At 45.9% G+C, this 26,153-nt stretch overlaps 1 protein-coding gene across 7 annotated transcripts in view; it reads right to left on the reverse strand.

Annotated features, from left to right (window-relative positions):
* TNC (tenascin C) overlaps positions 1–26,153 on the reverse strand; it is a 73,035-nt gene that overhangs the window by 9,702 nt on the left and 37,180 nt on the right. For 4 of the 7 annotated variants that reach the window (XM_017740331.1, XM_017740330.1, XM_017740328.1 and 1 more), the window contains 12 exons: positions 19,545–19,817; positions 17,310–17,582; positions 15,980–16,252; positions 13,423–13,698; positions 11,559–11,831; positions 9,923–10,195; positions 5,574–5,696; positions 4,234–4,377; positions 2,922–3,041; positions 2,240–2,383; positions 1,313–1,443; positions 253–385 (listed from right to left, as the gene is read on the reverse strand). In XM_017740331.1, coding sequence (XP_017595820.1) covers positions 253–385; positions 1,313–1,443; positions 2,240–2,383; positions 2,922–3,041; positions 4,234–4,377; positions 5,574–5,696; positions 9,923–10,195; positions 11,559–11,831; positions 13,423–13,698; positions 15,980–16,252; positions 17,310–17,582; positions 19,545–19,817 — 2,436 coding nt within the window. The remainder of the gene's footprint in view (positions 1–252; positions 386–1,312; positions 1,444–2,239; positions 2,384–2,921; positions 3,042–4,233; positions 4,378–5,573; positions 5,697–9,922; positions 10,196–11,558; positions 11,832–13,422; positions 13,699–15,979; positions 16,253–17,309; positions 17,583–19,544; positions 19,818–26,153) is intronic. The other 3 variants (XM_017740332.1, XM_017740333.1, XM_017740334.1) reach the window with 3 other exon arrangements.

Below are 26,153 nucleotides of genomic sequence, written 5' to 3' on the forward strand. Positions count from 1 at the left end.
CCTGCTGATATTTCACAGGGGAAAGGCAGGATGTTTCATCAGAGAAAGGACTGTGAGAGTGATGTGGATGGATACTGGAATTCCATCCTGCCAGGGGAGAACAGATGACAGCTCTGGGGGAATAGGGACTTCTCACCGACACTACAAAAGGATTAAAATCTTGTGAGGGGTCTGTGTGTCCTCCTTGCAGAGCTCAGCTCTGTCCTGAGAGCAGTGATTTAGATTATTTTAGCTGTGCTCTGATGTCCTTACTTGTGGTGAAAATGGTCTGGATGGTTTTGCTCCTCAGGGCTCCACTCAGGGCGTGCAGTTTCACTGTGTACTGGGTGGAGGGGCTCAGCTCTGTCAGGCTGTAGGATGTTGTCTCGGGGTTTAGGATGAGTTCCTATGGGGAGAAGAAATAATACAGGGAAATCTCAGAGAATAAATCATAATGGGTGCATATTTTAGTCTGTCACATTATTTTTTGTCATAATTACTGATGGTATTTTTAGCCATCTAGATTAAGGAATATAAAGATATTCCTCTAAGACTTTTACCAAGCTAATCTTAAAAAGTTCAATAAAGCCTGCCTGGAAATGAGTGTTTACCATCATAATGTCCAAACTGGGGGTTTAAAAGCAAGGCAGCATAAATGTTTACATGCCCTGAATGTACAGATTGTGAAATGCATAAAAAACGGGGAAGACTCATCCTTTAGGACAAGGAAGTGTTGCACTCCAGGTTTCAAAAGGCTGTTTTGCTGTGACATTAAAACACTGATTTTCAGTGTGCTTGGGGAATTTGCCTTCCTGAAAATCAGAATCGTCTCCAATGTGCCAGGCTGGGCATCCAAAATTTTCTTTTTGCTGGGATTCACCTGATTCATATTTAAGCATTTAGTGGGATCTGATTATGTAGGAACAGAATAAAACTATAGGAAAATAAGAGGCACTTCCAGAAGCAGCTCCCTCTGCCTCAGATACCCCACTGCACAGGGATTCTCCTGAGTTCAGAGAAGGGAATCACATCCATTGGGGGGTGTGAGTTTAATCCATGGCACAGGTTTGGAATGAAGGAAAATGTTTGTGCTTTTTCCTGTGTTGTAGAGGGATGAAAGGCAAAATTCAGCCTGGAACAGAGCTTCTGTTTCAGGGTGTAATGTAGGTAAGGCCTTTTAAATGCATCTGTGTTCAGTCTAGCACTGAAAGAGGCAATTAGTATTTTAAAATTAAGTATTCAAATTAAGGAACATTAATTATGTTGCACTGCTGGACACTTCAGAGCATCTCCACTGCCCAGATTGGAGGCACAGCCCCTCTGGTTTATTTACCTTTACTCTGCCGTCAATGGATTCATAGATCAGAAGATATCCAGTGACTGGAGCACGGGGAGGCCTCCAGCTTATCCCAGCTGCTTCTGACTGCACCTCAGTGGCACTCAAATCTCTTGGAGCATCCAGCCCTGCAGAAGAAACCAGAGCAATTACAATCACATCCATACAAAGTTAATTACACAGGTTATCTTGTGGGCCATACATCAAAAGAAGCCGGGAAAACAAACCTTTTCTACAGAGAAATTTGAAATGAAAAAACCACTTCAACCTATATTTTGTGGTTAAGGATTAATTTTCCCATTGGTAGTTTAAAATAAAGGTGTTAACTTTATCTAAGTTAAAATATTGGCTTGTTCCAGGCACTTTATTTTATGAGCAGTTCCACTGAAATGTTCTTTGAGACAAAATTGTGCATTTTATTATTTCTCACAAGGTGATTTGTATTTACATATTCCCAGGAAATAAAACTTTGGTTCCGATGATGTTTTTTTAGAATAGGAAAACTTTTCCTACTTGGTCTGGCTCCAAGCTCCAGCTGCCCTTGTCCTCTGTGATTATGGCACGGGATTGGTGTGGCTCAGCTCCTGGCTCCCTAATTAACACCCTGGGACAAGCCAAGCCAGGAAAATGAGAAACAGCCCTGATTTCATTGATTCTCATGGAAAACCATGAGCATGAAACCAGCTGGGCACCTTCAGCAGCCAACACCAGCTCTCGGAGAAGAGCTCCTGCTCCAGCTCTGTGTGAGAATCTGCAGAGCTGGTGATGGAAAACCACCTCTGCTCAGCCACGCCGGGCTCCCAGCGGAGAAAGGTTGATGCAAACACTAACAAACTTCAGGTTTCCAGGAAAAAAAGCATCAGAGGAACACAGAGCAGGTGGGACTAGAAGGGATGGCAGCTCTGGGGAGGTGGGGAGTGGCACCTGTGGTGAAGTGGGTGGAGAGGGTCTCGCTCCTCTGCGTGTCCTTCAGCGCGTGGACGCTCAGCGTGTACTCGGTGGCAGGCTGGAGCCCCTTCAGGTCATACTCCACGGTGTTCCCTGAGACCATCTGAGTCACCTCTGGCTCTGAGAGGAAAACACAGAAGAAAGGACGTGTCGGCATCATGATGTGCTCAACTCCATGCTCCACTCACTGATTTGTTTTATTCCTGGTTGGTGCAAGTGCAGAATAATAAAAGCCCGGAGCCCGTGCCCGTGCTGACACCTCTGCTGGCTCGGAGTCACACCAGAGCCTTTTATCTAAAAGTGTGAGCTCTCTCTAGTGTTCACGGGAATTACAGCACCGCCTCTGCTTCCCGGGAATCTCCCTTCTCTCTCTTCATGGCCAAACTGAGAGTGCTGAATAAAAAAGGATCATTTTTTAAATGCTTCCAGCAATGCTCCTCCTCCAAATAACAGCCCCGAGGCTGCCAGAGCTCCAGGAGCATTTGGACAATGATCTCAGGGAGGGGATTGTTGGGGTGTCTGGGACAGGAGCTGGACTTGATGGGTCCAGTTGGGTCCCTCCAACTTGGGATCTTCTGTGATTTTCCTGGAGTTACAATGAGCACCTCTTGAGAGCTTTAACCCTTCAGCTCCCTGACCCATCCCTCACTGCTCTCACCTTCCTCAGAAGAGTAGGACACCACATAGTTATCCACAGCTGCAATTGCTGGCTGCCAGGTTGCCAGAGCCTCTGAGTCTGTGATGTTCACCACTACCAGGCCTGACGGGCTGTCCAAAGCTGGAAGAAAAACAGGTTGAAGGAATTTGACAAACACTCTCAGCTCTGTGCAGTGCTCTGCTGTAAATACAGAAAATGCCCAAAGCTCAGTGCAGCTTTTATGAGTCCCTTTGGAATAGTGGAGTTTATCAGGAAAGACGTCAGTGCCTATGAAGAGACACCAAAAGCCTCCACTGGAAAGGGAGGTCAGTGCTGGAAGAGATTAAAGTCTGGGAGCAAACAGAACTAGCCACGTTCTCAGATCACTCTTGATACATCAATCTCAACAGCTCTGTCAGAGCCGACATATTTCTCTCCACACCCTCAAATCTGGGTTGTTTTTTAGAGCAAACTCAGGAGACAGAGCTGGGAAAAATAACCAAAGTGACAGCAGCTGATGGCCACTTTGACCTTCCAGCAGCTTGTTTGGAACAAACCAATCCCACAGCCAGCCAGGCATCCAAAATCCCCACACGTCCTGCATTGCCTCCTCAAAGGATTCTACTTTTCACAGGGGTTTATGCTCTCCCTGAATTGATGGATATCTTCCTCCAGAACAGCTGGAATGGGCTATAAATCCCCTGTCATCCAATACTCATCATCTCGTTCCTTGCCTCAGCTCTCTGGATGCTTGTTAGCCCCCAAAAAGAATGAATGGAGGATGCAGCGAGGGGTCAGCAGGAGCAAAGTGGACCCTCATTTCCTGCAGGGATATTTAAAGAAAAAATCAGGAGACAGAATATTGAAAAAAATATTGAGAGAATATTGAAGAAAAAATCAGGAGAGAGAATGTTTTTGTGCTTAGAAAAGCTTCCCAGTCTGGAACATGGGAGATGTGGAGTTCACAGCAGAAACTGGTCTGAAGTGCTCAGCTGAGCTGGCCATTTGCTCCCTCAACTCAAAAATGGAATTAATTAAAAAACCAACCAAATAAACTTCTGGGTTTTTTTCTCTGATGAATTAGAACTGTAAATAAACGAATTGTCTGTGTCTCATAAGTTTGTTTAGCATTTAGCAAATGGGAGCCTGACCAAACTCAAAAGTTCTATCCTCATCCAAAATACAAACATATAAAGAAGGAGTGGGAAAAAGAGTTTCCTACAGTTTGTGTGGACAGCAAAAATGGGATCTTGGCAGCTCCAGTCCCTGAGTCTCTCCTGTGGCCCAGATGATCCATTTGGAAAGCTGCTGTTTCCTGGTTTTATATTATTACCTGTTTTCAGGGTGCCAGAGACGGGCTCACTTTCCTCAAAGCCTTTCACAGAGATGATGCTGACATTGTAGTCCACACCTGGGACCAACTTCACCAGCTTGGTCCTTGTCTTGCTCCCGTCGACTGTGACAACATTTGGAGTACCTAGGATGAGGCCAAATGCCACAGGATGAGTGACACAATACTCCAGGAAATGCTTGAAGGGTGTTTTTCAAGTTAAAGATGTGCTTCTACAGCAGGAGATGAATTTTCCTCAGTTAGTTACAGCCACTGGTGTTAAATATTGCTGCTGTGACACCTAAATCTGAATCACTGGTTTGTATTCATAAGAAAAGTTAACATTTTTAGTGGAAGGTGTCCCTGTGACACGATGTTGGAATGAGAGCAGCTTTAAGGTCCCTTCCTACCCAAACTGTTCTGTGACTCTGTGATTTCTGTTCAGAAAAATATAATTTCATAAACAAGATGTAAGCAGAAACCACAGCAGTCTCTCCATGGGAGTTCAAACACCTTGAGGACAGGACTTGCAGTTCAGATCTGCCTTGTTTGTGGTGAGGGCTGGAAGATTCTCCTCCACCCACCTCATTTAGAATTAAGATACAGTAAATGCTATTTTAAAAGGTGCTCTGTGTGTGGCTGAGGACTTAGCACCCATATTCACTCTGAATCCTAGGTTTATTCCAGGAAAGCACTTAGACAAATGCCTAACTTTATGACTAGATTCCTTTTCTTCTCTGGGACCGCTGTATATTTACAGCTGCACATGTTCTTCCAGGCTGTGTTGTCTAAAAGCCTAAATCTTTCCTTGTCTCAGTCAACAGCAGGACTTTTTTTCATGCTGAGGTCTTTAGTATTTTTTCTTTAGCTGTTTCCCTTCAGAGAGGTCCCTAAATTAGGTTAAAAATCTGTTGAAGTAGAGGAAGTTTTTGAAGATGAACGCTAAACCAGAATGAGACAACATTGGGGAGCACTGAGTAAACCACTGCCTTCAAAAATTCTTATAACCATGGATAATGATTATTATTTCCAAGGGCTGTCTTTTCCTGTGTGCTCAGCTCATGAAATGTCTACAAAATAATGACAGTTTGGAAACTAATCCTTGATGAAAAGGCTCAGAGAGAGACTTAGGAGTACAACCACTCGAGCCTCCACCTCTGAGCTCCCTTACAAGCCCTGCCCCTGGGATGTGGACACTGTGTCCAAAGGTTGGCTACACACCCTCATTCCTGAAGGAAAAAAGAGATGATCTGTGCAAGATCACCTGGGAGACGCACTGAAAGGAGGGATGGCAGCCCAGCAAACCCATCCTGCTCTCCCTGCCCGCCCCTGTCCCTCCTCACCTCCCGTGACGGGGACGTAGGAGATCCGGAAGTTTTCCACACGGGAGTGAGGGGGGGTCCAGCTGACTGTGGCGGCGTTTTCCGTGATGTCAGAGAAAGAAATTCCCTTGGGAGAGCCAACGACTGCCAGGGGAGAACAGAGGACACACCACACAGGAAGAAAAGGTAAATCATTTGTTTATCAGTCCTTAGCACTGGAAAACTGATTTGTTTTATCACCCTAAACCAAGAGCTGGTGCTGTCAATGTTCTGCTCTGAGCAACACTAATGCAGGGGGTACAAAAAACTGAAGGCTTTTATTACAGCAACAGCCTGGTTGGTCCAAATTTTCCTTTTTTCAGGAGCAGTCCAGTAGTGCAAAGGTTAAAAATACCCAACATGTGTGTACACATAGAAATAACAGAGATTTCAGTGCTGTAGAACAGCAGGGAGGAGCATGGACAGAAATGACATTCTGCTACGCAGGAGATGCTGCATTTGGAATTTTTTTTCTACCCCCGTTTCACTTGGAGGATTTTTAGACTGAGTCCCACATGGCAATGACAGCCATGGACAGATCTCCCTTCCTGAGCATAAAGTTCCTAATGCAGGATGCTCCAAGGAGACCTGGACTCAGGTGTGGGAGTCCATCAAGCACTGACTCCTGGAACTTCTGTTGGTGTCAAACCAGAAGCAACAAGATTTTCCTGCTGGAATCTCTCTCTGAGCCCATGGTTTTTCTTTTGAGCACATCCATCCAGAGAATATCCAAGTACAACCACCATGAGGAAGGCTCCACTGCAGCTCTTTGCCATAAAACTCAGCCTTTCCCTGTCCAGACCTGAGCACTGCATTTGCCCACATAAATTAAGTGAGTCAGCTGGGCAAACAAAGCCCAGATTTTACCAAAATGACCCAAACTTAAACCCAACACATATCTGAAACATTCCACTTGGAGGCTTAATTAAGATCCTGCAAAACAGGCATGGAAAGGGCTTTGGAAGGACGTGGTAAAGAGAGCTTCCACTTCCAGGTTTACATTGAGCATCCCACTTCCAATCTTTCCAGCTTTTTTGGCTGTAACCAAAACAACCCTGAGGTATTAAAAAACAAACAGCACACACAGAGCAGGCCATTAGCACGAAGAGGAGAGATCCCAAACATCCACATGAAGAGGAGTGGAGACAGGCTGAGAGCAGGGGAAGGGGGGCAAGAGGAGGCAAAAAAAATAGGGACTGGGCTTGAAATAGCTTGGAAAGAACGTGCCTGCGGGAAAGGAGTCAGAGGCTGTTTGTTCCATGTGTCCCCAAAGCAGCAAGGCACTAAATCAACTGAAAGGCAAGGAAAGAAAAACAACCGAGCTCTCAAGAGAAATGTAAAATATATCTCGGAGCTCACTAGAAGTGTTGTGTTTGTGGGGTTTGCTCATGTGGAAAAGCCAAGGGAAGAAAAGAATTACAGATGACAAAGGAAGCAAGGTGGGGTTGGAAAAGCTACGTGGCACAAAAAGGTGCTGCTGATTTGGGTACAGACTGAAGGAAACTGGAGAAAACAAAGAAAATCTGGGAAAGAGAGAGAAATGAAAATCACATTGGTTTTGCTTCACATTATAGGTGCCCTGAGTGGCTGAAGAACAGGGCCAGTGGTGATTTTGGAGACCAAACAGATGGCCCAGCACTTCGTTTTCATACACATGGAGAATTTCAGCCTTTTCCAGAAAATAAAATACCCAATCCATCCCCCTTGGACTCTGCTGTGCAACCACTTCCATGGGCCCCAGGTGTGTTTTCTGCCCCAGGTGAGCTGCGTGACAAGGAGCAGTAAGAAGAGCTTTGATGTGAGTTTTCCGCATCCCCAAGTCCCCCAACTGCAGCTTTCCTGGGAGAGAACCTGGCAAGAAATATAATGGACCATCAGAGAATCTGTCCTGGAATGAATCCCAGAGATGGGAGAGATTTGCACCTTTGAGCACAGGGAAATGAAAAAGAAGCAAATGAAATAATCTTCTTGGGCTACCTGAAAGCCAGAATTGAGCAGGCAGGGAAAGCAGCCGGGGTGCTCCTGACCTGGCACTCAGAGAGAATCTCAGGTCATCTCTTGGGCAGGCACAGGTAAATTGTCTTTACCCTCCAGCATCATCCCCAGAGCTGTATGAGAGACAAGGAACTCTCCTGAGAGGCTGCTAAAGCACCCTTGGTACCTTAGAGCTGCTGGTTTTTTAGCGATGTTTTCTTCCTAATTGCTCTTTCATTCCTAACAGACTAGAGGAGGACGTTCCCTGGTTCCCTGGCTTTCTTCTCCTAATCTGCAGGAGGCAGCAGGTTGCATTTATCACATATCAAGAGCATGTGAAGTGTTTTGTGATCCTCTCAGGAAAAAACCACGCTGTCACAGTGTGGCAAAACAGCACTGGAAGAAAAGGAAAGGAGCAGCATGAGCCCCACACTTCCCACAAGGATATTAATTGGCCCATAGATGTGTCGTGGTCTCCCAGTGGGGGTTAAATTGCACCTTAACTGAGATTTTACAGATAAATTTCTAGAAGACACCAACTCTGAGAGCAGCAGTGGATAAATTCCCTCTTTGGGGATAGAAATATTTCCTTGCAACCACACTGGAAATGCTATAAATATCCATATGTTTGTGCAATAATCCACTCCTAAAAAAGAAATTAGCTGGATTCCTTGGCAGCCACCCACCCAGCGTGGTGTAACCTGCCCCCCAAATTATTTAGCTGGACTCTTGTGGCTCTATTGTCCATTATTCATGGGCTATTTACAGCTGACAAACATCTCTTGGGCTACTGGCTCCGGGAGGTGACATGTGCTAAAACTCCCTGCGAGGGTTGCACAGGGACGTAGTCATGAGGAAAATGACAACTCTCAGTGGCTTCCCACAAATATCCTGGGAGTCAGTGAGAGTGGGGACATGCTGCTAACAAGTGCAGTGGACTTTAAACATCCCTCTCCATTAGGAGCCAATGTGCAGGAGCCTGGGCAAGAGGGGCTGCTGGTGGATGCAGTTCTGCTTCATGGAAGTGTCTGGGGCAGTGTGAAGGTGGCCTGGTTGGTTATTCCAGGGATGTGATGGCAGGAGTGGAGCTGGGGCCTTTCTGTGCTTGCAGCTGACCCCACAGACAGCAGGGTGGAGCGTGAGGGCTGGGAGGCTCTTCCAGGAGAAGCTGTTCAATGCTGAGTTATTGCTGCCCTGTTCCTGGGTGCTGCCTGGAGTACAGCCAGGGAAATGCCTCCTTTAGGAATTTCTGCTGGTTTGCTCACTCCTGGGACTTAGAATCATATCCTGAGCTGGAAGGGACCCACCAGGATCATCAATCTTGGCCCTGCCCAGCCCCCCCAACAGCCCCACCCTGGGCATCCCTGGCAGCGCTGTCCAAACGCTCCTGCAGCTCTGGCAGCCTCGGGCCGTGCCCATTCCCTGGGGAGCCTGGGCAGTGCCCAGCACCCTCTGGGGGAAGAACCTTTCCCTGCTCTCAGCCTGAGCCTGCGCTGGCCCAGCTCCAGCCGCTCCCTGGGTGCTGTCCCTGGCCCAGGAGCAGAGATCGGAGCTGCCCCTCGAGAGGAGCTGCAGCCCCCGCTGAGATCTCCCCTCACTTTCCTGTCCCCTTCCTTTTCCTTTCCTCCCATAATTAATTTGACTTCAAATTACCACGTTTTTACATCAGCAAGCTCAGAATTTTTTAAAGGCCAAATTTGGCTCACAGGACGTTGCATCATATGCTTCAGGTTTAAATTTGTTTCCGAAAGAAACCACTATTTTAGTGTGGAAAAAAAGATTGAAACACTTCATTCAGAAGTGCTGAAATGAAACTCTTCCATTATGAACTTCAATCAAAGCTTTGGTTTTGCAAAGAAACTCAAGTCAGTTTGAATTACCGAGCACATGTTGCTACTGGTAAGATCAGCCCAAGCTAATGGTGCTCAGGCCTTTGCTGTTCAAGTCATAAATAAACTTCTCAATGGCTCTGGTAAATTCGTTTTGTCATAACTCTTTCCCAGGGAGGTAAATTGTTGTGCAGAGCTGAGATGTAATTAGTCACAGAAAATCACTGAAAAAGGCTGGTGCACAGACAATATTTCTTGGCCCTCAAAAACAGAGCTTTAATTGCCACACTCCGCTGCCTAATTCCTGATCATTAAAGTAATTCAATTAAACCATATTAAACAGACAGTGACGAAACTTGGGAAGCTGAGACCGATTACAAAGAACCACACCACGCTGAACCAGTGACTTGGACAAGGGACATGCAGGAGACAGTCCAGGACACCTCAGGGACAGCATGAGCTGGCTGTGAAAAGGAGATGCTGAAAGGAACAGGGAATGCCACACTTTTGCCACTGCAAAGACAATACCTGTGGATGCTACTGCATTTACGGGCTGGGAACGTTGTCCACTGCTAATTCCATAGAGCTCAATCTCATATTCAGTGCCCTCTTTCAGCCCTGTTATGTCCTGGGTGCGCTCATGGCCTGGCACTATCAGCTCCAGTGGGTCAGATTTCCTTTTGGTGTCCCTGATTTTTAGAACAAAGCTGTTGAAAACCCCGTCATCTGCAGTCCAGGAGAGACGGAATCCGTCTGGAGTGGCGTCTGAAACCAGAAGGTTGTCGACCTCGGGTTCTGCTTCTAAAAAAGGAGAAGATAGCAGTGGGGAAAAGAAATGATTTTTTAATCAGTTGATCAGAGACCTGCCCGAGGTCTGGCTACAGCACACTGCAAGAATCCGACCACAGTTCAAAGCAAGGGAGCAATCTGCCAGCTATTAAAAAAAAATAATAAATATTAGTGTTACACAGAACAGGGTAAATGTGAGTGTGTGCAGGCCCATTCCAGCTTTCACTCTGAAACAGCAAATCCACTGCATGGACACACAGGTTTGTCTCCCACATGCAGAGTTACACATGCTAAAGGTGAGTTTCCTGGGCATTTCTCCTTCCCTACTTGTGTGACACCTTTATGGCCAATAAAAACAAGCTCTGGTTACAGAACTGCATGCCTGGAACACTGTCAGGCCTCCCTCTGTTCTTTTTCTCCATGCAAACCCCTTCTTTCATGCACTTCTGGCATCTGTGATGCTTCTGATCAGATGAATCCTTTACTGTGCTCCTAAACAGCAAAAGGGAATCATGAAAATTCCTCTCTTCAACAGCACCCTTCAGTCTAAATGCAAGACCTGCTGCCTTCGGTTAATGAACCCATTCCAAAGGATCCCAAGAGCTGTAAGTTATTAATTACCTGCAAAACACCTCTAACTCAGTATGGTACGGCCAGGCACCTTTACCTAGAGAAATGCTGCTGGAGTGGTTGTGTCCTGCAGCACTTCCAATGCAATCCTTCCTTCCACACACGCACATTCCTATTTATTTCCTCTCAAACCTCCCACCAGTTCCCCCCAGCTTCACTGCTGCCCAGACAGGATGAGAACTGATGGTTTTGGGGCTGGAGAATCAGCCTGCAATGATTTCCCAAGAAAGTTCAAGTGCTGCTGAAACAGCAGCTCTGATGTGGTTGGAAACATGAGCTGGCTTGAGGAGAGAGGTGCCAACTTTAGGAGTGGCAATGGTCCCACTGTGGGTGGAACGCACAAGGAGAGGGAAAGAAAGGAGGCCATGGCTCTTCCTGAAGGTCCTGATGGCCGGAAAGTTGGAGAATGATGCTGTTGGAGAATGCTGATGTGCCCAGCTGTTAACAGGACGAGCTCTGCATGCAGCCATTCTTCTTTAAAGACTTTGTTAGAGGTACCTGCAAGACCATAAGGAACTTTCACCCCTCAGGCCCCCACATGCTCCTCCACAGGACCCCTCACAGGGAAAGATCAAGTTAAAGGGGACAGAATTCCACTGGTGAACCCATCAGTTATGAGGAGTTACGTGGAGCCACGATGCAGAGAAGGATGCAAAAGCCAAGGTTTGCATGAAACATCTTCCATGTGATAAGGAAAGCAAGAGACAAAAGGGTGGAAGGGAACAATTTGCTCACATTGAAATACCTGTAACAGCCACAGCGCTCAGGGGCTTTGTTTGGTGCCCCTTGGCAAACCCATAAAGCAAAACCTCATAGCCAATGCCAGTAATTAGGCCTTTAAGCTTCAGTTCTCTCTGGGCTCCCGAAAGGAGGAACTCCTGTGGGTCCAGCAGCTTGCCAGAATCCACCACGACTACTAGAAAGTTGTCAAAGGCATTCTCCGATGCCATCCAGGACACTGTGAACCCATAGGGGTTCATATCAGACACTGTTAGGTTTTCCAGTGGGGGCATGGCCTCTAAAAGAAGGGAAGGTGCAAAAACACACGCACACACACACAAAGAAGCGAAAAACATTGCAAATTAGAAAGTGTCACAGATTCCACCAAACAAAAATCACATTTTTCCCCCTAGCGTGGATTTAATAGAAGGACACAGCCAGGACCACATGAGGATTTTCAGTGGAGCTCAATATTGAATTTTCCTCAAGGATGTCTCAGCACCTCCTCTCACAAACTCCATCAAAACTCCTCCCAGGCTCACTGTGTGAGCACATTTCTCCTGCTACCCATGCACTCTAAGAAAGTTATAACCAAAACTGCTTTAGACACACAGAAAGCTTTCACTTCTTTTTACTTCTCTCCACCATCAGTGCTTTAAGGCCAAGCCTCAATTTGGGCATTCACAACTCCTGTATTTTGCTTTTTTACCTATTTCGCATGAATATCTCCAGCTTTAATTTTCAGAGCTGGTGGGGTCAGAGGTGCCAGGACAGGAACATTAATCACTCAGGGTCACAGCCAGTGCAAATCAGCTGCTGCTGTGCTCTGTTGACAACTTAAAGAAATTCCACTGAGGGGTCCTTGTTTCACATCAGTGTGACATTTGTCAAAGTGAAAAGATGTGGAAAACTCTTCAAAATTTACCCACCAAGTCTCAGGAGGAAAAAAAAAAAAAGGCCAAAGTTTCACAAGATTCTCAGTGTATTTTGCTCACTAAAAATCTGATAAGTGAAATAGGAAGATCAGGTGGCTCTGCTAAGCCCTGGCCTTGATCCTGGATCCCAGGACTGGGATTCGTATTTCTCCACATTATTTGTTCAGCCTTGCTCTGTTGACTCAGGAGCTGATTCATCCAATCTTCCAACCACTCAAATTCCACTCACTTCAGAAAACACCAGTTTGTTAAAGGCAGAACCTTCTCCTGAAAAGGGTTTTGGGTTTGCTTTTGACACTTCACAAAGGCTGAAATGGATTTTGTTAGAACTTGGCATAAAAATTCCCTCCTGAGGCGTTTGGAAGTCCTTATGTATTAATATTTATACATTTGAGTACCAGAGATTCAGCTCAAATGTACTCATTTTAGAGATACTTTTGCATCTTGTTTACTTCTGATGAAGCAATCCCCAAGACTCACATTTTGGGTTGGTCTCTGGAAGGGAACATCACGGGACAGGAGGTGTTCCACATGCCAGTCCTGTCTGATGCAACTGCTGAGCAGCAGGCAAATTTCTCCCTCAAACTTCAGCAGTTAAAAAAGATTATCAGACATGGGAGAAAAGCTCCAGAGGGGTCTTAATTAGAGAATCATGGAATCACAGAATAATCTGGGTTGGAAGGGACCTTAAAGCTCATCCAGTTCCAACCCTGCCATGGGCAGGGACACCTTCCACTATCCCAGCTTGCTCAGAGCCCCATCCAGCCTGGCCTTTTAGCTCCCTTTAAACTAATCCTGCTCCTAGGAGTTTTTTTAAGGTCAACATTCCTGTTCTGACCCCTCCTTGCACCAGGTTTCCAAACAAACCCATTGCTGCTGGCAAGAGACTCTGTGCTTTTTGGGATGCACATTTCCCTGAGCCAAGAAAGGGACTCCAAAGCTTCAAGCAGGTACCTGTGGTGACAAAAGCAGTGAGGGGCTCTGTGTGGACACCTGTCCTGGTGGTCCCCTGAATGTGAATGTCATAGGCAGTGTGATCTGTGAGGCCTGAGATGTGGGCGCTGCGGGTGCCCCCCGGCACCGTGAGCTCCTGGGCTTCCTGTCCCGCCAGGGAATCTCGGATTTTGATAACAAACGTGGCAAAGGGCCCATCTCGGGTGGTCCAGGACAGGTTGAAGCTGTCGGGGGTAACGTTTGTGAGGGTGAGCGTGCCCAGCTGTGGCTCAGCCTCTGAGGGAGAAAGGAACATAGGTGAACAGGCAGCTTTACTCCAGGGAGGTGGGGGAATCAGCAGAGGGGCGTTGTAGGTGCTCAAAAATAATGTTTTAACTTTGTTTTGCTGTGGTTGAATTAAAAAAAAATGAAATAAAATAATTTTTAAAAAGCAGCATTTCAAGAGCTATTTTCTCAGGTTTTGGAAAGAAGCCACTGAAATTAGTGCTGATGTTTAATTTTTATTTCGTCATTAAATTTTCTTAAATAAACTCAATTTGCCTAACGAAATGTGGGCCTGGTTTACAGAAGCACCAACAGCATACACATACAAATTGCAGGAATTCCACACTGGGAGTTTGATGGGAATACAGACCCACAGCAATTCCAAAATAGAGAAAGTAGGATTCAGGCAGGAGTCCTTGAAATCACAGTTCAGGTTCTGTTTGGTGTTTCTGCTGCCTGGAGTTGGAGATACTTCTATTTTTGGACCTTGAGGTTTATGAGGGATTTCAAGCCTAACAGTGATTATCTCAGCACTAATCTCAGGCCAAAACCTCCCTGGACTCCACAGAGAAGGTGTTCCTCATCCTCTGGTCAGGCACAATCAGAGAATGTCTAATAAACAATAAACCCCACAACGCTGCTCTTGCTCTCCTGCCTGACTGTTCAGTGGTCAGGGCACCTCCTTAAGAAGCAAAGACTTTTCTGCTGGAGGAAATTCAAATTCATATCTCTGCCCTGCCAGGAGAGAAGACTGTCCTTCAGGAGAGGGAGAGGTCCTTACCCATTCTCTTTTAAACCTCCTCCACTTAGCACAAAAATCATTAAAGTTTCATTAAAGCCCAGAGAGAGAACAAACACGACCCAACAGTCAGAGGGGCAGAGAATCCTGTGTTCGCTCTCTGGGCTGATTTTCTATTTTTTATGTTGCCAGTTGAGTAGGAACCAAGAGCACCTTGGGAAATGCAGCCAGTGTGAGACAGAAAAATAACGATGGAAAAGTGATCCATGCTGGGAGAAAAGCCAGAGAGAGGCATCCCACCGGCAGAGAGAGCAGTGAAAGAGAGAAATCTTGTCCTTTGCTAAAACAAGAACTGCTGCAAGATGGTCCAACTTTTACTCCCGTCCCTCATTCCAAGACTTTTAAATAGTAATCCACCTCCTTCTCTGGAACTGTCTGGGAAGAGGTGAATGGAAGTGGCCCCGATTAAGGACACAGAGGTCACAGATGTCATGCTATCAACCAGTGACCATGGATGCCTTCATGGCCAGCAGGGAAGGTGCCACCATAGTGCTCCTGAAGACAGGCAAGGAGATGAGAAAATATCCACAAAGCAAGCAGCTTTGGGTGGAAAACCCAGAAAAATGGAGCCCTCAGCCCCACATGCAGCTTAGAGAGGGCAAACGGAGCCTTTCCAACCTCATCCTGGCATGGCCTCATTCCTTCTCATGACACCTGCATCCCGTCAGGCACATTCCCATCATGACAGCCTGACTGCCAGGAATGCTGCATGCAAAATGAGCTGGAATCATATCCTCAGGCAAGTCTTAGTGATCTCCTGCCATCCTGGAATCACCACCAGCATGGGAAAAGCTCTGACACCCAGGGAAACAAGACAGGTCATGGAGACTCAAAGGGAGCAATGCAAGGGACAGAGTGGTGGGCTGACCACCAGGAAAGGGGGAATTTGCTTTTTGAGCCCTGCTCTGTGCTGAGAACATAAAAATCCTGGGCAGAGAAAATATCAGAACCAGCAGGTGGTGGCCAGACCACTCCATGCAGTTCGGGTTGGTCATTTCACATGCTGCACCAAACTCCCACCAGAGATGCAAATGCCTTGGGAGACATTTGGGTTTAAGGAGGACAAAACTAACATGCAGGTGCCTCTCCAGGCTGAGAACCACATGAAGGCCTCCCACCCCCAGCAAAGCAAGTGAGGGCAGGATGAACAACTTCGTTCAAGACCAAGTGCAAAGATGCTGAGTGAAACACATCAACCATCGGGAGCAAGGCAATTATATATACACTGAATTGCAGGCAGGTGTGTATATATAAGGAAACCAATCATGGTTTACTACTGGCTCTCTTAATGCTGGGGGCACTTTTTCAGCCTTTTCCACTGCCTCAGATCTTTTTCCAAGCCCTCTCAGTGCATTCCAGCCTCCCCTCACAGTGATCCCCCTATAATTCCCTGAAGGAACGACGATGAATTGGAGCCATGTTTTAGAGCAGTTGGGTGGACAGCAAGAGAAAGGAGAATAAAAAGCAAACCTGGAAGGTGAAATGCTGAAATACCTGTGGTTGCCACGGCTGTCAAGGTCTGCCCACCTTGCCCATCAATTACCCCATGGAGCTGGACTGTGTAATTAGTGGCAGCTTTGAGGTTGGTCACTACAGAGTGCCGGGAGTCCCCCGGCACTGTGAGCACCAGGGAGTCCAAGGGGAAGTCAGAGTTCCTGACTTCCAGAATAAAATGGTCAAAGGCCTTGTCCTGTGCCTCCCAGGTGAGCGACAGGCTGGCTGAGGTAGCGTTTGATACACTGAGTTTGCTAAGGAGAGGTTCCTCTACTACGGGAAGAAAAACAAATGGAAATGTATCACATTATTAAAAGCCAAAGCAGTAAAATAAATTAATAGAGAAGTTCGAGTTCACATGACCACAGGTCCCACAGGTCACCCAGCCTTGTGTTTCCCTGTGTTTCCCATACCCCTGCAGTCACCCTGACCCTGCCACCCCTCATGAAATGAGGATATTCACAGTCTGCTGCTGCTGGAAACTGAAATTATATTATCTGATAGCTCAGATTTGTTATTTTGCTTTCACTGACCACATTACTCCATTTCTCTGACAAATCACTATGGCAACTTTTCCTAGAGGGGCAAAATTTGGGGGAGGTGTTAAATGATCGCAACATGAGCCATTATCTGCCTACAACAACAATGCTCTCTTTCTGTAGTCCAGTCCTCACTTTCCACTCTCATCCTGAACATTTGGCTTCCCTGTCTTTTCTGGGAAAACTGTCAGCTGTAAAACCTTGAGATGTGCAATGTGCCAATGCCTGCCTGTTCCATTCTCTGACATCAACTCAAATGGACTTTTTCAGTCTCTCACCCAACATAACCTGAACACTGAAGCTGAATTTAAGCAGTGAACGTGCCCTGCAAGATTGTGCTGGCACAGACTGAAACGTGCCTGACATCTTTTGGGAGAATCAGGGTGAATCTGTGTCTAAAAATCAGCTTATCTGAGAGGAACTGTCTGCTCTGTGCTGTGTGACAGATGCAAACACAGGTTGGAAGGTGAACATCAGGAATCACCTCCCACTTGGTTCTTAGGAAATTTGCTTTGCTTTTCATCTGCCTCAGAGGCTGCCCCAACCTTAATGTTTGAACTCATTGTGTGAATGAAATCACAGCATGATGGGAGTGCCTGACTTTGCTGGATGGGATGGTGGCTCAACATTCACAGCTCACAATGTCCCCGGCTGCTCTTCCTTGGAAGGCATAGAGGGAGAGGATTAGGAAATGGGTGGGCTGGTGGGGTAGCTGAGGGCAGGGAAAGGGGCTCAACCTGTAAGGAAGAGTTTAAAAAAGCAGAGTTAGCACTGAGGTAGGTTTTGTGTACCTGTGGTAGCTGCAGCACTGATTGCCTGTGTGCGGAACCCGCGAGAGATCCCGGAGAGGTAGACAATGAAATCAGTGCTGGGAGAAAGCCCTGAGATATGAGCAGTCCTTGAGTTGCCTGAGACATTGAACTCCATGGGCTCCAGCAACCTGTTAGAATCAATAATTTCAATGGTAAAGATGTCAAAGTCCCCGTTGGAGGCTGTCCAGGAGAGGTTGAAGCTTTCGGGAGTAATGTCGGAAACCATTAGCTCAGCGACGCCGGGCTGCTCTCCTGGGGAGGGAAACAACACTGGTCAGAAGAGCCCTCCTGCACCTCCTCCTGCTCTCAAAGGCTCCGCTCTGCCATGCTGGCAGCACTCCGAGCTGGGCAAGAGGGTGTGAGTAAAAGCTTGCTACAAGCAGACAGGTACTAAGGGGAGGAAATCAAATGAAAGCGTCGCAAAATGTTAAATAAGAAAAAAAAATTAAAATACGCTTTAAAACTATGGCTATTTCCCTTTCTCTGCAGGAGCAGCCATGTCTTTGAGCTCTGAGCATGAAAGCAGATGCAAAAGTACTTTCTTGAATGCCCCTGGGGCATTTGGAAAAGAGAGCTCCCAGTTTTAGGAGAGGCTAAAACCAAAGCTGTTACTTTATCCAAAGCAAAATCTGGTGTTTTGTTTACTCTTCCACTTTCCCTTTCAGCTTAAGCCTATGAAAGCTGGCTTGTAATTTTGAAGCTGGGGCCAAAATGCAAAACAGGGAGAGATGCCTTGGGGTTTCTTCCTCTCTTCAGACACCCCCGTAGCGTTAACAGGAAGGTTCAGATATTTTTAACAATTGGGAGTCCCCAGAAGGGAAGATTTTGAAAAGCCGGGTGCTGAGCCTAACCCAGAAAGGGAAGGGAAAACCTCAGCAGGGCATTTTCTGCTGTTTTCATGAGGGTGAGAGGAAGGCAGCACATTGTATATTAGGCAGGACACCCGTGATGTGTTTCCTGCTTTGTCTCCTTTGTCCAGCACATTGCTCTGTTTTCTGTGGGCATCTGCTCCCAGCTCCCAGTGAGGACTCTCAAAGCTCAGCACTTTTACTGGGACACAGCACAGACACATTCCTGCCCGAGTCAGGCTGCTTGAAGCACTACAGAAACACGCAAGCTCTGCTGCACTTCATGGTTTAATTCTGATTAGTTCTTCCAGGTGCTTTCATCCCCTTCTGTGCTGGGTAATTTTGCTTGGGGGAATCTGGGCAGAGCCAGCTCTGGCTATCTCACAGTGGCAGGAGGTTGCAAAGGGCTGCAGGGAAGCCCAGAGGTAGCAGAAATTGTAGACAAGAAATTATCTGAAGGAAAGGTCTTTAGTGCCAATTAATTCACTCTCTGTTCATTACCAGTGATCACAACACCTGGGAGGACCAGAGAGCCACACAGCAGAGATGTAAATATACATTTATCTCTCGTGGTCAAAGCGTGTGATAAGCTCTGATTTAAAATTATTGCCTTTCACATGATCAGCCAGAAAATTATTTTCAGGGCTCTTGATGAATTTCATGCAAGCTCCTGATAATGCAGGGCTCACCTTCCTCCTTTCAGGCCAGTTTTATGCCAGGGCAGTTCTGCTGAATTTGATCTTTTGCATTATCTTTTTCAGGCCAATCAGACTGTTTAATGATCTTAGATGGCTTAATGCATTTTATTAGTCTTATTAGGAATTAATTTGTGTCCTTTCCTATATGAGAACACGTAGAAGGTGTTTGTCCTTGCCCTGAGTCAGATACGCACAGCTTTTACACACGCTGACTCTGAATTCACACAGAAGCTACTGCAGAATTTCAGGGGCAGCTTCTGGAGGGTAAGAACTGAACACACTCTCAGGCGTTGAATATCTGGGCTAACAGAGAAAAGTTTTTTATAGTTTTACCAGGCAAACTGGCCTTTCCCAAGCAGGTACAACAGCCAGCGGGGTTTGCTGTTAGTGTCAGCCAGGTGAGTGAGGAAAGGGAACAAAAAAAAAGCTGTTCTGATGTGAGAGGGAAAAGCATTCCTAACAGAGGGAAGGGCTGCACCAGGACACTGAGGCTCTGGCTGGAAAGCCTGACCAGGAGGGAATTCCACGCCAGAGATGTCCAGCCAAGCTTTAATGAGCTCAGGGCACCCCACGCAAAGCTGACCCAGAGAGCAGGATTTGCCCAGCACTAGGAAGAGCTCTGGCTCACATCCCTGTGAGGAAAGAATGTGGGGCTGGAGGAAAGATACCTGTGGTGGTCTCAAGAGAAAGGGGCTTGGTCCTGTAGCCCCGAGTGACCCCCTGAAGGGTGATGTTATAAGGAGTGTTGGCCTTGAGGCCGGTGACATTCACAGAGCTCAGTGCCCCCGGGACTGTGACATTTCGGGTTTCTTCGGGGTTGCCAGACTCCTGCACCTGAATGATAAAGTTCTCATAGGCCCCGTCGGCTGCTGTCCAGGTGAGCTGGAAACCATCCCAGCCAGTCTTTGATACTGATAATCCTCCCAGCTCAGGTTCCTCCTCTGGATAAGGACAGAGAGTCAATCCATTACTCGGGTTACAGAGCGGTGCTGAGGTCAGATTATTTAATGAGGTTCTGTGTTAATGAATTTCACATATAATCAGGGCCACAGAGATGCCCCCCTCCCCCCCATTTATATCCTCAGCTGCCCCAGATAACTACAACAAAGTCTCTTTGGAGACATGGCAAAACAGACCAGGGAGAAAAGGACTGTAATAATTAATAAATATTTAGAGACTGCTCACAGAAGGCAGCTCATAGAGAACCTTACAGCTGTGAGTGCTTTGTCAACATTAATTACAACTCCCTATGAGATGAGTAGGTATTACTATAACAACTTTACTCAGTGTTTGCCATTCTGAAGTAACTGTGTGTTGTATGGGTAGGAAGGACACAATTTAGATTAGTTGGGATTCAGATATTTATGCTTTTAACTGCATCCACTGCTCATACTTCCAAACTATTTCTAATACAAAACAATAAAGAAGAGGAAAATGCCTCCAGGTCTGCATGTCTTTAATGGATTTGTCTTCCTTTAGCCCATTATTCTGCCCACAAAACCTTCCTGTGGGTGGAGATAGGACTTCCAGAGTTACTGATATTCATCTAAAATCAAAATGTTCATTCACAGAAGTGAACACTCTCACAGACGCCCCACAGGGGTGGCTGAGGACGCTGGGAGCCATCAGAGGTAGCTCTGATGCTGTTAAATCTGAAAGTTGAGGTCATTTGCTCAGCAAGAATGGAAAGTTCCTTGTTACAAAAGCGATACAACTGATTTCTCATTAACACTCATATGGGAAAATGAGACTGCCTGATTTTTCTACCTGAAAACTCCTGTGCTCTGTCACTGACCTGCGGCCTCTGATGAGCTTCTAGCACCCTTCTGATTTATTTGAATTGCTGACACACAAGTGTTACAGTAAGAACAGAGTGCCTCTGAATAATCCCATTCTGCATGACTGAGAATTCATAAGAGATGCTGCGTGAAGGGAAAGGGATCTGATTTGTCAATTTATGCATATTTGAATACAGAAGTTAAGGGGCTCTGGAATAAATGAAATTTGGGCTCAGCAGCATCCCTCATATAAATTTTCTCTGTGTAAAACCAGAGTGATTATTGCATGACTGCTCAAAGCCTTGACAGGCAGCTGGGGCTGGATTTTCAGAGGTTGAGCACTCATAGATCATAATGATCTTCAGTAAAATTCATTAACAAATCAGTAAATTGCTACTGTTCAGGAACATGAGTTTTGTTGAGCTTTTCCCATCCTGTTAGAAGGAAAGAGATTGGTTATGACATAACGCTGATGTTCAACAACAATAAAAGAAATTCAGTAATTCAGAGCTGTCTTCCCTTATCAGGAACAGAAAGGAGATTCATTGAGGTAAAATATTAATTCTGTCAGAAGAGGACTGTTATCTGGGAAAGAGAAACAGAAAGGGAACTGGTTGTATCAGAAATAATGATCTGTTGATGGCAACAGAAACAAATAAAACAACCACATTTCCTTAAAATGAAAGTGAAACTAAAGCTACAGTAAGGTTAAATCTTTTAAATATAAGCTTGGTTACAATAAGCAGTGCAGGAACCATCTCAAAAGCAATTCAGAGTTCTCTGAAAATGCTCAGTTTCATTCTCCTCCAAGATGCAGAGCTCCTTTTCTTGCCGTTTGTTTCTCATGCACGTCTGAGACAGAAACGCAAACAACCCCCTCGTGCTCTCCAGGGACCAAGGGATTCTCCTGTGGAATCATGCACCAAACAGCACTGTCAGGGACCTCCAAAAACCTCAGCCACCCAGCATCCAACACAGATGGCAAAGCAATCAGTGTCATGGTAAACATCAAGGGATGATGGTTCTTATTTAGAAAAAAAAAAAGAGACCAAACCATTGAGAGCTGAGACCATTCTGGCTCTTTGTGTCTCTATGTAAATATTTTACCTCGTGTTGGGCATTTGGTTTTGAGGGATGGACAGGCACAGCCCTCAGTCTCCAGAGCTGAACTCACACCCTGGTACTTTGGTCAGTATTGAGCTCAGCCCTGTTACCTCACAAAATTCATGGAAGAGGGGTAAGAGGTGAGAGTTTTTGGAAAGGTAAACTCCCAGTGTGCCACAATCTTTCTTTTTTTCCTCTGACATCACCACTTCCATGCCAATGTTGCAAACTCCTCCTGTGTTTGACCACAATCCAGACAAGCATCTGCAGCATCTCGCTGTTCCCACATTCCTCACCAACACCTGGCACATCAACGTCTCTCTCTGCATGTGATTTGAAAAGAGAGATTTGATGCTGCATCACCTTCCACGGGCATTGTCCATGCTGCACAGCCCAAGCCTCTCATTCCAGAAGTGTTTCATCCCATGCAAAAGAAAGAGTGAACCAACCAAGAGGAAAAGCATCACTCACAAAGCCTGAAATCCGTACCAAAGCCGTATGGAAATGAAGTTCTGGATTTCGAAGCAGAAAAGGAACACGTGGCTATGAATCCATGGAAAATACCTGCAGTAGCTAGAGCTTCCAGGGACCAAGAGAGCTGGCCTTGAGTACTTCCACGGAGGTTAATCCAGAATTGTGTGCCAGCTGGGAGATTGGGAATTTCTGTTTCTTGAAGATTTCCCAGCAAAAACATTTCCTGCATTCTGTTTAAACTGGACAGGTCTTTCAGAGTGGTAAGGAACTGATCAAATACCTCATCCTGTGCTGCCCAGGACAGGGCGAAACTGCTGGAAGTCCTGTGGGTTATGCTGAGGTCATGAAGAGCCCCAGTGGCCTCTGAACTGGGCAAGTGAGGGGGCACTGAAAGCAGATCAGGAGCCCCAGGGCTGGGGGATGTTAAATAACTGAGCTGGGGAGGTGCAGGGCTGGGAGGATCAAATGGTGTTTCACGGATTGATTCTCCAGGTGTGGTGATGGGAAGTGCTAAACAGAGGTAAAACTGCGAGTTAACATTTCCTGATAATAACCCCCCAAACAACAGCTAACACCTGCTCCAGCACTCTCTGTGTGCACTGAGGAGCTCTGAAAACAAAGAAAACAGATGAGTTCTGCTGGTTTTGGAGACTGAATCCAGGCCTGGAGCAAAGGGAGCATCAGCAAGCACACCCTGGTTCTCACAGAGCCACCCTGAGCTGCACATCCGGAGCAAAAACCAGCAAACACAGAGATGAGCTGGAATCACAGAATCACACAATGAACTGGGTTGGAAAAGACCTCTGAGATCCTCAAGTCCAGTGCTTCCAGCAGGGAACTGGCACATCCTCAGCTGATGGAAATCAGTTCTCTTTGGTTACTTCCAAAGAACTTTGCTCATTTACATTGCACTGGAACCGTAAGTACCCAACACGCCCTTTCCTACACCCACCAGTGAGTGCTCCTGATACAAACCACGAGGGGAATTCATGCCAAATATCACCAACACATCCAAACCCAGGCTACGAAATCACAGCAGAAACGTGCTAAGGCTCCTCATATCCAACCAAAACCAGGCTTGGACGAGTCATCCATTGTGATACATGCAAAAAAAAGTGGAAGAGGGCACCCATCCTTACCTAAACTCTAGGGCAGAAAGAACTTAAAAAATATTTCTTATGAGAGATCCCAAGGAATGGACAGGGGAAAGTCCTGGCTTTCCACAGGCTGAATGATCTGTGGATATATCCTGTAGAACAGCCAGATTCTGGAAATCTGAGCCATGGAGATCACAGGGAATCTGTGATCCCAGCCCCAAGGCACCAGGCAGGGGATTTCTCTGACATGCAGAATTATCTCCTCATTAGTGGGAACCCACATCATTTCACACCTCGGTGGCTTCCTTGCTTTCATGCTCCACTTGCATTCAATTAAGAGAGAGCAAGTCATGGAGCACCATCCATCAGCTCAGCACAAATATGTACTCAGGATTCATTACATGTCTCCAAATTCACACATATATCCAGCACAAAGAAATACATTTTTCAGAGGAGCAAAATCAATTAGAAATGTTTTCAAAGAGATGCAGGAATGTTATTTTGTAAATACACTCTCAGGTCAACTACAGGTGTGAAAATTTTTGCTGCTCACCTCTGGGAAGGAGGGAATCCTGTAAGGCAAAGAATGATTTATATTTATATATAATACAAATTATATATAATATATATAATATAAATTATGTATTTTATATATAATATAAACGATATTTTATATATTATATTTATAATTTATAATTTATAATTTCTAGTACATATTATGTTATGTTATGTTATGTTATGTTATATTATATTATAATTAGGTTATATTTATATACAATATAAATATTTGTATTTACACATGTCATTGATATTCTTGATTTAGGTAATAACTATCCTTAAATCACCCCAGACATGACCTGAACAGGCCCTACCTGCTGCAGCCTGGAGACAACCATGTTTCCATCACACCAGCACATCTGCAATGCTCACCTCTGTCATCACTCCCTCTGTCCCAGCAAACCACTGCCAGAACTGTTATCTGACTGCTCCAGGGCTGCTGAGCTCGTGGAACAAAGCAAGAAGGCTTGGAACCATTCTGCAACTCCCAGCTGCTTGTGCAGGTGCCAAGCACATCTTTCCTGTTCTGGGATCTGGCAAAAAATTATGGCATCAAGAGCACTGGCACTCGTTTAGTCTTGAAGTTATCCATGGAACAGGCACAGAGGTAGCTGGGCTTTACTGGGAGGGGTTCTGCTGAAGACAAGAGTGGGCAGCCCAGTGGGGAGGAGATGGCAACAGTGGATTCCACAGGGACAGCTCTGTGCATGGATGGTCTCCTGGGAAACTGAACCCTGAACGGGGAAACTGAGGACAAAACCCTGCCTTGAACCCTGAACTGGAAGATAAAAACATTCAAAAATACAGGAGGGCAAAAAATATAGGGTGGCAATACACTCCTGATGTACTGAGGGTGTGTGAGAGAACCCTGTGCAAGATCAGTCAAAACTGGCTTCTCCTTTTCCCTCATTTTACCCCACATTCCTCCCAGCTCCCTGCCTGTTCTAGCACAGCCACACAAGGATTTGGTTACTCCAGCCTGGATGGAGAATGCAGCAGCAGCTCAGCTGTGTCATAAAAAACCTGTGGGACCAACCACCATGTGGGATTTGAATCCAGTACTTTGCTGGATTCACAAGTGGATTTATTTTATCGTGCCAGCTTTGGCAGCTACATGGGAGGTTGCCATGAACAGGTTGTACCATGGAATATGGAGAACATAATCCTGAATATTACCTTGGACTTAATGACTCCACAAATGAATTTGTGGGTGAGAAAGAGTGGCTTCCCTCTACCACAGATGTTAACACACATATATCCCACATTAAATTCATGTGTATCAGGGGAATGTGTGGCTTTGTGTACAAACAAACAAGAAAAAGCAAAATGAAAATGATATGAATACATGGAAAATACTCTGATACCACAGACAGGATCAGTGTTCCTTGTTTAGCAGGCAGAATGCTGTAACAGATAATGGAAAATTTGGAAAATGATCAAACTGTAGAATAACAAGAGCAGTGGAGCTCAAACACTTGATTTAACAACGAGGGGAATAGATGGACAGGAAAAAAAAAGAGCTCTGGGAGCTTTAGGTGGGTGGGTGACAGCCAGAGAGTGATTCAGTGGTGAGATGAATGAACCAAGCTGAAAGCTGTGTAAAAGGGAAACTGGATGGATAACAAGCAAACACTCCTTCCCAGGCTGGAATACTTCTTACTGTCAGCTTAGGAAACAGCTCAATATCTCTTGGTAAAATCTCCAGGCTGAGCCTGGCCTGAATATGTCTGTGGTGTGGTGTTGGCCTTTTGAGGAATTCCACTGGAATGTTTCACTGGTGATTCTACTAAAAAAGGATGCTCGTGTGCTGCCAGGACATTTCCCCAGCTTCCTGGGATAGAGCAAGCAGTATTCTGTATCACTTCTTGCTCCTGACTCTGGGATTTTATATTATTCCCCAAGCGGGGCTCTCAGCCACATTCCCAATCGTGTGTGAGACATGATGACCCAGCAAGGTTTCCTTTTTAGTCCCCTTTGCCTAAACCACTCTCCCCTCTCTTAATCAGCTGATTCAACTGGGCTTACAGCACCTGTGCACCTCTGAATTTCATGAAGAAACCACTGCAGCACATCACAAGCCAGCAATACTGGAGTAGCTACCACTAAAATCCCTCATCCTGAACTCAGGCTCCAGGTGCTCTCAGAGGAGGACTCAGCTGAACAAATGGACAATATTCCCTGGCAAGTTTAGTTTCCCAGTGGTCAGCACTGCGCTTTCGCATGGAACTGGCTCACCTAATCATTCTTGCTGATGTTTCTTTGAGTT

The sequence above is a fragment of the Corvus brachyrhynchos genome, unplaced genomic scaffold, assembly GCF_000691975.1.
Source record: "Corvus brachyrhynchos isolate BGI_N302 unplaced genomic scaffold, ASM69197v1 scaffold305, whole genome shotgun sequence".
Classification (NCBI taxonomy): Eukaryota; Metazoa; Chordata; class Aves; order Passeriformes; family Corvidae; genus Corvus; species Corvus brachyrhynchos.